The following is a 10,722-nucleotide window of genomic DNA, read 5'->3' as shown; positions in this document are numbered from 1 at the left end:
TGTTGGACCAATGTACCCAAAATGCAATACTTAAGTGTGAACATACTGTCCCTATTACACATAAATATAGAACCTAATTTGGGGTGGTTAAAAGCAAAATGTATAATTTTATTGTATTTACATAATAGCCTACATTACATTTCTGATTATCCAATCTATTTGCAATGCAGATAATTGTGCTTGTGTGAATGCAAAGAGTGTAAAAAAGAAACAATAACTGGTACCGTGTCTGAAAACAGGTGAGATTATTATAGTCAATATGTAATACTTAATTGATCATGAACCAATATTCCTACTCCTATGACTGTAGGCTAAATAGGCCCTGTATTTTTCAAATGAAAGGACAGCGGCTGTATTAACAAGTCCACATAACATGTAGGCATATTGTAAACATTTGTCCCAATATCAAATTTAAACATTCTGGCATCTAAACATTATACACAGAAATGTTGACTTTCTTAAAATAATGTATTGAAATTGTGTCCAATACATTGAAGGTCCATGACGAAAGTATAAAGTGCAAATGGTCCCATCATCATGATGCAGTGGTTGGTTGCCAAGCAGTTTCTGTGATATCATTGCCACATTACCTTTTACTGATGTAGTAAATAATACAAAGACCCCTCTGTATGGGTGTAATAAGGCAGGTCTCCATTTGAAAAACAAACCTAGGTTCGCTAGGTAGGCCTACTCCTTCTGAAAACAGCGAGAAAAACATGGCTGACATAGATATTTGTAAGTACAGTATAAAAATGTATGTTATGCCATAGAATTTGTTTGGCAGAGCTAAAACAGAGCACTGGAAGATGGAGTCAAAGTTCATTGTTTCTTTTTGCCTTTGGGCTCATCCTTCTTCTTGCGTCCACCTAGAAATAGAGATAAGAGACATCAGTGCAGTCGCATACACAACACAGCTATAGCATTTCATTTGCCCTACAAGAGGAGAAAGTTGATAACCTTTGCTCGTGTGATGATTGTCCAGTCTTCTGTCACCTAAGCTAAAGTTATGCCTTACATTAACCTTTTTTTTAAATAAAACAATGTTAACATATGTCAGTAGGTACCCAATATAACAAGTGGTGGTGTGTTGGACTGCCTGTCTGCATTCCCGATTTCTGTAACAGTTAGCTACCTGTGTAATATTGACATGAGCTCAGAAACACTTGTTTTTTAAAACATGGTCCTGTTTTATCAATTGCTGTGCTGAACAATGGACAGTTCATTACCTCTGTCAAATAACCGTGGCTAAAAGTTGTGTTTTCATATTTCTTTTTGCAATTAAGATGCTACAATAATACACATTTACAACAGGCCTATATGTAAAAATATATACAGCCTAATGATACAGTGCCTACAGAAATTATTCCAACCCCTTGACTTGTTCCACATTTTGTTACTTTACAGCCTTATTCAAACATGGATTAAATAAAACATTTACTCAATCTACACACAATGAACCCTAATGACAAAGCAAAAACAGGTTTGTAGAAATGTTTGCAAATGTATTAAAAATCAGAAATACCTTGTTTACATAAGTATTCCGACCCTCTATGAGACTCGAAATTGAGCTCAGGTGCATCCTGTGGACTCCAAGTTGTAGAAACATCAAGGTCAAATATGTTTCTACAACTTGGAGTCCACCTGTGTTGAAATCAATTGATTGGACATGATTAGGCACACACCTGTCTATATAAAAAGGTCCCACAGTTGACAGTGCATGTCAGAGCAATAATCAAGCCATAAGGTCAAAGGAATTGTCCGTAGAGCTCAGAGATAGGATTGGGTCAAGGCACAGATCTGGGGAAAGGTACCAAAACATTTCTGCAGCATCGAATGTCTCCAAGAACATAGTGACCTCCATCATTCTTAAATGCAAGAAGTTTGGAACCACCAGGACTCTTTCTAGAGCTGGCCGCCTGGCCAAACTGAGCAATTGGGGGAGAAGAGCCTTGGTCAGGGAGGTGATCAAGAATCTGACGGTCATTCTGACAGAGCTCCAGAGTTCCTATGTGGAGATGGGAAACCCTTTCTGAAGGACAACCACCTCTGCAGCACTCCACCAATCAGGCCTTTATGGTAGTGGCCAGACAGAAGCCACTCAGTAAAACGCTCGACAGCCCATTTGGAGTTTGCCAAAAGGCATCTAAAGTCTCTTAGACCATGATGGTCTGATGAAACCAAGGTTGAACTCTTTGGCCTGAATTCCAAGTGTCACGTCTGGAGGAAACTTGGCACCCTCCCTACGATGAAGCACGGTGGTGGCAGCATCATGCTGTGGGGATGTTTTTCAGCGGCAGGGACTGGGAGACTAGTCAGGATCAAGGAAAAGATTAACGTAGCAACGTACAGAAAGATCCTTGATGAAAACCTGCTCCAGACCACTCAGGACCTCAGACTGGGGCAACGGTTAACCCTCTAACAGGACAACGACCCCAAACACACAACCAGGACAATGCAAGAGTGGCGTCGGGAAAAGTCTTTGAATGTCCTTGAGTGGCCCTGCCAGAGCCTGGACTTGAACCAGATCGAACATCTCTGGAGAGACCTTAATATCTGTGCAGCGATGCTCCCCATTCAACTTGACAGAGCTTGTGAGGATCTGCAGAAAATAAAATGGGAGAAACGCCCCAAATACAAGTGAGCCAATCTTGTAGTGTCATACCCAAGAACACTCAAAGCTGTAATCGCTGCCAAAGGTGCTTCAACAAAGTACTGAGTCAAGGGCCTGAATACTTATGCAAATGTGATATTTCAGTTTATTTTTAATACATGTGCAGAAATGTAAAAAAATAAAGAAAAGTTTTTGCTTTGTCATTATTGGATAGTGTGGGTAGATTGAGGGAAAAAACTATTTAATCAATTTTAGAATAAGGCTGTAACGTAACATGTGGAAAAAGTCAAGGGTTCTGAATACATTCCGAATGCACTTTATATACATTACAAGCAGGACACTGTAAATTTCATTATCCCTCCGAAGAATGTGAATTAGGCTGTTTGAGAAGGTTTAAATCCTAAGCAACCTGCCTACACATTGTTGGAAGTACAATAGGCCAGCATAGCTACTTTAGTAGGTAAAAGCTGTGTACTGGAAAAACTTGGTAGAGGGAAAGTACACATTATGGTGCTCATGTGAGTTTCTTTATTTTTCAGCTTCAGACCAATGCACACTTCACTTTTTTTTCTCCATGGTTTTTACACCGGAATGTGATTACACAACATAATACAGCAAAACAAAGCAATAACAGTAAAGTAAAAGTACACAATGACAAATGGCAAGAAAATTAATGTAGTTACTAGTCATTATTTAATAGTAAGAGGGAAGTGAAAAAAAAAAAAAAAACCTTAAGCCAATATGGAGTAAACTAGAAAAATGTTCCCTGATCTCTTTTAAGAAGACAATTGAGAAATCTCCTGTAAAAGCTCCTGGAAAATACAAAAAAAACATTACTACATTACCTGTAAACAATACAGAGCTATTTAAGCAATGATGCCAGAGGTGGTGTAGTATATGGCCAATATACCACAGCTAAGGGCTGTTCTTTTGCACGACGCGGAGTGCTTGTACACAGCCCTTAGCCGTGGTATATTGGCCATATCAAACCCTGAGGTGCCTTGTCATTTTAAAACTGGTTACCAACATAATTAGAGCAGTAAAAATAATTGTTTTGTCATACCCGTGGTATATGATCTGATATACCTCGGCTGTCAGCCAAACAGCATTCAGAGCTCAAACCTACCAGTTTGTAATATGAAATATAACATCACAATCAAAACCTACATTCATCAGATACAGTAAACATATGTACAATTCAGGGATGGCCACAGTTGCTCTTGAAGAGCTACAGGGTTATTGCAGGCTTTCTTGTTCAAGCCTTATCGCATGCATTTGTACCGTAGGGATGGCGTGCATCTGACAGATGAGGGCAGTCTTCTTTGAGAGTTTGAGAGCTGGTCTCTCCACCATTCTCTCCTGCGTAGCTGCAAGACGTGCACACGATTACACGTCACACTCCCTGTCTCTTGCCACTCAACGATGTCCAACGAACACAAAAGGCTCTTTTAACCCGTGTGTTGTCTTAAGGGTCAAAATTGCCCGCCACTATGTTAAACAGCAGAGAAAAACCCCTTAATGATATTTTTTCAACTTGAAATGTGATAACTTCTCCTAGAGTGACTCCAACATTAGAAAAAGTGAAACGTCGCCTTTGTTCATATTTCCATGAAAGCTGTACACCAGGGTACAAAGATTGTCTTCGGGTCATTTTTGACCCGGCAGTTATAAAATCATTTACACACCACAAATACCACAAACGTAGATTATGTCTGCTACTGATTGAACTCAGCCAGCAGCTCCTGAAGAGGAAGATCACCATGGTTGGCAGTTAGAAAGAACAAGCCTACACTCCTCGCAACAAGGGGGAGAGAGGCCTTCTCAAAGTTGGCCTTCACCCCCACCACCACTCTAGTTTCTTACCCCCCAGAGGAACAAGACTGTGGTGCTCCTGAGCACACTGCACAAAATAGCTGAGATCAGTGATCATGAGGACAGGAAGCCAGCCATCATCCTGGACTACAACCACAACAAAGGAGGCTTGGACAACCTGGACAAGGTGATTGGAACTTACAGCTGCAGGAGGATGACTGCCCGCTGGCCCCTGTTTATCTTCCATAACATCATTGAAATGTCCTCATACAATGCCTTTGTGATATGGAACAAGATCAACCCTACCTGGATGCCTGATAAGCAGAACAAGAGGGTGTTCCTGGAGCAACTGGGAAAGGCACTGGTAACCCCATTAATTCAAAGGGAGCGCCTCCCCCGCACAGCAGCGCTTGTGAAAGCTGTTCAGGGGGCTGAATCTTGTCCTGATCCACTTGAGGCTGCAGCTGAGGCAAGCAAAAAGGAGATGCCAATTATGTCCCCCAAAGAAGGACTGTGAAACAAATACATGTGCTGCACATGTATTTCTCACATCTGCCAAGTCCATGCACACACACACTGTCCTACATGTGCTAATTAGAGTTCATGTGTTTGTTTTGTATCTTATTCTTATTTATTGTTGTTTATACACCTTGTGGGTGGGGGCAATGTTTTTTTTTTTTTTTTTTTTTTTTTTAAATGGGAGAAGACTAGTATTTGAATTCCTCATTGTACAGAACATAAGAATATATCACTATGTTGACAAAAATGTTCAAGACTGTCAATGTTTCCCTTCCATAAAATGCATTAGAAACGACTTTCTGCACATTTTTCTACTTTTTAGGTTATACAAGTGCTATCTCTTGCTAAAAATATATATGTTTACACTTATGCAGTACATTTAGCAATAATAATAAACCTCTACTTTAGTGAAAACAATTATGACAGGTGTGTTGTAATAAAAACAAGTGGTGTCCTGATACAAATTCTTCTATGTTTAAGATAAAGACTAAACTATTCCAAACTGAAACCATATAATTGTATTAGAATCATAAAACTATAATCTGATGTGTGTAGTTTTAGTCAGAATTAGAACCAGGACATTTTGTTCCTGTTTAGCTACGTAAGTAGGGTGCAAGTGTGAAACAAAGGATAAGAGGAGCTATCGACAGACAAGTTGTGCTACTGTGAAACCAAAACGAGGACATTCTGTCCCCACCCGTGTGAGAAATGTTTAGGCTTGCAGAAAATTATGAAACATGTTGCAGAACATGATAAACAATGTATGTGTGTAGTGGACAAAGCTTTGAGTAGTAGTTGAATTCAACCATTGAGAGAACATTCTCGTGACATGTCCACTGATTAAAATGCAGTCTTTCTGGGAAAACCCAGATATTCAAAGTTTTTGATGAATGCCAGGTTGTTTCTTCATGCAAAATAGATTTGGGGTTTAAAATTAAGCCGTTTTATTTTAGCGGTTTAGTGAAGACGGGTCATTTTTTACCCTTAGGATAAGGGGAGTACACAGAATGTTAAGACTACACAAGGGTTAAGACACCTAATAAATTAAAATAAGCACACCGTGCGTGCATGCTAGTGTGTCTGGAAAGGAAGGGGGTGACAAAACCTATAGACTACAGAGAATGGTCAAAATATCCCCTCCGGTAGGCTAACCCAGGACCTTCAAAATCACGTTATGCTACGAACCATGTTATAAATACGTCAAGTTGACACTATTTAAAATGGTTTGGTGATGACAGCATGTGTTCGTTCCATTATTTTGTTTATTCATTCACTCAACACTGACTGAACGTTTATTTCTCTTGCTTGGTAAAAAAAACTTGAAATAATCCAAAGCAGTTGTGTTGAAAACAGTTTATCACAGTTAACCAAATTAGCAAGCATGGCGTTATCTTTTGACTGTGCACAGGTCACGCAAGCAAACAATGATTATTATGATGTTGTTGTTTTACCCTTATGCTTCGTGTGCAATTGCACCCCTGCTACTTTTTACTTGCGGGAACACAAAAAGTAACTTGGCACTGTATTGAATTATAATTACACGAAGATAATTGCAGTGACAGAGAGAGCGTACTTAATACTTAAGGTAAGGGATATAATTTGCTCTGCATCTTCCAACAGCGACAAGTCTGCTCTGGTGCATGATTGTATTAGCAGCGTGGCAGTTTTCCCAGTCTGGTGTATGTAACTGGCTATAATAGCAACCAAGGACGTTCACTAGCTTATTTGTGCTCTGATTACACGCAAGTGTCCAGGTCAGCAGTTTCCACAGATGACTTCAGCCATATAAAAACCTTCCATTACAAAATATACCAAGCTAGATACCTTCCTTTTGCTTCTCATGCAACTGGTGTAGCTAGCTGCTGCTGTTGCGAAGCAACCGAGTATATCCTGTTTTAGAACTGAGATTTAGCTGAAAAGATGTTAGCATTGTCAGAAATACTACAAAAGCAAGCACATCATTGGTTTATATTGGGCAGAAATGTGCACGTGATAGTGGTAAATTGTGAATGTAATAAAAACTTCAAACGTATTCAGTTCAAATGGATCTAAGTCTAATGGTTGGTTACCTCCTGGACCCTGTTTCCTCATTTTAATCCAACGTCTAGAATTTAAGATACATTTGGGCAAAAACAGTCTGACAACCCTCATGCTAAAGACACTAAAAAAAATCTGGTATAGCGGCCACAAATAAGGGGTTAAATACCTGTACAAAAAATAAAATAAAATCCCTGCTCTTTCTTTTATCCATGGACTATTTGTATGGGCTAAAAGCAGTATGGCAAAATACAAATTTAAATCATTTTTGTCACTTTTTTTTTTTAATACTTTAAGGGGTCTTAAAATTCCAAAATCAAATAGCAAAAATGATCCAAGCCGGTGACTGGTGTGGTAAACTCCAATGCCATCAGATGAATCCTGGAACATACTCCAGTCTTTTTGCTTGTAAGCAGGAAGATAGAGTTATGGTCAGAATTGCCAAATGGAGGGTGAGAGAGAGCTTTGTATGAGTCTGTGTGGAGTAAAAGTGATTTTCTCCCCTATAGTTGCACAGGTAACATGCTGGTAGAAATTAGGTATAACGGATTTCAGTTTTCCTGCATTAAATATAGTAGGAGCGCTACCTCTAGATGAGCATTTTGTTGTTGGCTTATGGCCCTATATAGCTCGTTGAGTACGGTCTTACTGTCAGCATCGGTTTGTGGTGGCAAATACACAGCTACGAAAAATATAGATGAAAATATTATTTACCAAGAGTTGTCTACAGCTTATCATGTGGTATTCTAACTCGGAGCAGAACCTATAGTCTTCATTAACAGAGATCGAGCACCAGCTGTTAACAAAAAGAGACACATCCGCCCTTGAGTTTACGAGACCCTGCAGTTCAGCTCAGTCCTTGCATAGAAAAAAACAGCTACATTTACAGTGCATTCGGAAAGTATTCATACCCCTTCACTTTCTCCACATTTTTTTACTTTACAGCATTATTCTAAAATAGATTAAACTGGCAGCGATTACAGCCTCAAGTCTTCTTGGGTATGACACTTCAAGCTTGGCACACTTGTATTTGGGGCATTTCTACCATTCTTCCCTGCATATCCTCTCAAGCTGTCAGGTTGCATGGGGAGTGTCGCTGCACAGCTATTTTCAGGTCTCTCCAGAGATGATAGATTGGGTTCAAGCCCAGGCTCTGGCTGGGCCACTCAAGGATATTCAGAGACTTGTCCCGAAGCCACTCTTGCATTGTATTGGCTGTGTGCTTAGGGTCCGTTCATCTTTCCCTATCCTGACTAGTCTCGCAGTCCCTGCTGCGGAGAAACATCCACACAGCATGCACCCACCACCATGCTTGACAGTAGGGATAGTGCCAGGAAGCTTGGCATTCAGGCCAAAAAGAGTTCAATCATGGTCATTTTAGAAAAAGGCTGTGACGTAACAAAAATGTGGAGAAAGTCAAGGCGTCTGAATACTAACCATGTCCTCGTTGGTTAATATACTGTGAGGCATATGATATTACACTTCTTCAGGTCCCGTTGGTTAATATACTGTGAGGCATATGATATTACACTTCTTCAGGTCCCGTTGGTTAATATACTGTGAGGCATATGATATTACACTTCTTCAGGTCCCGTTGACAGGATAGTCTCGAACTGAGCTTAGTTTAATCTCCAGTGATTGTACATTCACCAATAGAACAGAGGGTAGAGACGGTTTATTTACTCCCGCCGTAGTTTCATCAAGGTGCCCCCACGTTGGCGTCTTTTCCACTTCTGAGTGTCGGGGATTAGGGCCTGGTCCCGGGTGAGCAGTATGTCCTGCACGGATGAGTCATTGAAGTAGAATTCTTCATCCAGTTCGAGGTTAATGAGTGCTGTTCTAATGTCCAGAAGCGATTTTCAGTCAAAGGAAACATCACGTTAAAAAAAAGGCAGCGCAAAACAAACACACTAAATTGCATAATTGGTCAAGAGCCTGTAAAACGGCCGCTATACATCCCATCGCCATTCTCAATTTGTCAGCTCATATAACTCTCGGTGATAAAATAATGAAAATTGGGTGGAAGGGCCAGAAGGATAGCTATGTATCAAACTGGGAAATATTCTTAGGCAAACAACCCAAACATTAATTGGAAGTCAGGTGAACTACCGTTCTGTGGTGTGGGGAAATGCGTCAACAAGTGAGATAAGGCTTCAGATTGCACAGAAAAAAGCAGAAAGGATTTTTCTAAGGCGGTGATATGATTATTCTGTTGTAATCATGCAATGTTCTTAAGTGGTCAGCAATCGACAAGATAATAAAGTGAGCACCCTTTTTTTTTTATTATGGCCAAAATCCATTCACTGCAGGATTCAGTTGGTAAGAGAGACATTCAGTCAATACAAAGAATAGGATATCGACCATCCATGTCTTACACCAGCAGAGAAATAAGCAAAACATTTAGATTCAAAGCGGAAAAAAATTGAGAAACCAGAAATCGTTCAATAAATAATTTCAAGGAATACTTTAGAACCACTTGAAAATAGATTGCGATGTTGTGCACGACTATGGTAGATGACTGAACCAACCTCTTTTCAGAGGTATATTGTTTTTCATATATTATGGTATGTTGGTAACAGCATGTTATTTGTGAAAATTGGATTGTAATTTAAAGTTTGTTAAGGACTCTTGGAAGATTAGTCCAAATGAGGACCAAAAGAGATCCTAATAAAATCTAAATCAATCAAGGAAAGTGCATTTAAAAAGCGCATTGAGAGTATGTTTTACACCTATTGCATCCTGTGTATGAGGCAAAAACATTTACACTTGAGAGCCATAGCCGCTTGCTCGGTGCACTCTGCACACTGGCTGTTAGAAGAGATCCATAGACCCCACACCTAACATGAAGTGATGTCATCTTTAGGGGACATCTGTGATTGTAACATCCCTTGCAGTGACAAAGATTTACAGCACACCATCAAACTACTTTCTTGACATGTTCATCATAAAAAAAGAATTGGAGAAAATCAGTAGTTTACAGTACTAGTAAGTTGGTGTTATCAAATGCAACATTTATAGAGGCAATGTTCTTTGACAAAATGTAAAATCCACAAAAAGTTACTCAAACCAAGTGAATCAACACTGACATGACCCACAAAAACCACTGGCCCAGATCTGATCTCTATGTGTGTTGGTTGTTGGTAGGGAGAACATGCAGAGTTCTGCTGAGGTCGAGAGTTTGGCTGAGGTCCCGCAATGTTCAGTGAGTCGGTATGCGTTTCGTCAGGCGCGAGGGGTATCACATCTCCCATCATAAGGGCACCTCATGTACTAGGGGGATCCAATGATGGCAAGCCTATGAATCTCCAACCACCCAGTACTAGCTGACAGACAATATACAACCACCAAAAAGCCCCTGGAAGTCAACCATAAAGCACCAACAGGAAGCCAGCCAGGCTAACCATACCTCAGACATGGAAGAGAGCTCAAGCAGGAACAGTAACTGCAAATAGCTTCAGAAAGGTCAAGGGAGGAAAGGGGAGGGATGTGCAGGATGGCCAAGACGCAGAATAGACAGTAAACCAGTGAAACAGGACCCTTAAATCACCAAGGATCTAGTGAGATCCATGCAAGCTTAGTGGATGATGTTTCTGATAGCCTGAAAGAAGGAAAACTCCCTCATTGTAACACACACACCTTTTTAAGTTTAGTGTGGTCTTTTCCTTTGCGCTTGGCTGTTTTTAGAGAATTAAAGACAAGAAACAATGTTTTTATTACAGGCCTAAAAAAACATGAAATCAAGA

At 40.1% G+C, this 10,722-nt stretch overlaps 1 protein-coding gene across 2 annotated transcripts in view; it reads right to left on the bottom strand.

The window, feature by feature from the left end:
* Positions 1-77: 77 nt before the first annotated feature.
* The window catches only part of LOC129825191 (inverted formin-2-like), a 30,220-nt gene continuing 19,575 nt past the window's right edge, over positions 78-10,722 (bottom strand). The window contains exon 21 of one of the 2 annotated variants that reach the window (XM_055885082.1): positions 78-866. In XM_055885082.1, coding sequence (XP_055741057.1) covers positions 820-866 — 47 coding nt within the window. In that variant the 3' untranslated portion in view covers positions 78-819. Of the gene's footprint in view, positions 867-5,102; positions 10,654-10,722 lie in introns of those variants that run through there. The other variant, XM_055885081.1, reaches the window with a different exon arrangement.

Source organism: Salvelinus fontinalis, chromosome 27 (genome assembly GCF_029448725.1).
Source record: "Salvelinus fontinalis isolate EN_2023a chromosome 27, ASM2944872v1, whole genome shotgun sequence".
Classification (NCBI taxonomy): Eukaryota; Metazoa; Chordata; class Actinopteri; order Salmoniformes; family Salmonidae; genus Salvelinus; species Salvelinus fontinalis.
The sequence above is the reverse complement of the archived record's forward strand: the minus strand, read 5'-3'. Positions and strand labels throughout refer to the sequence as shown.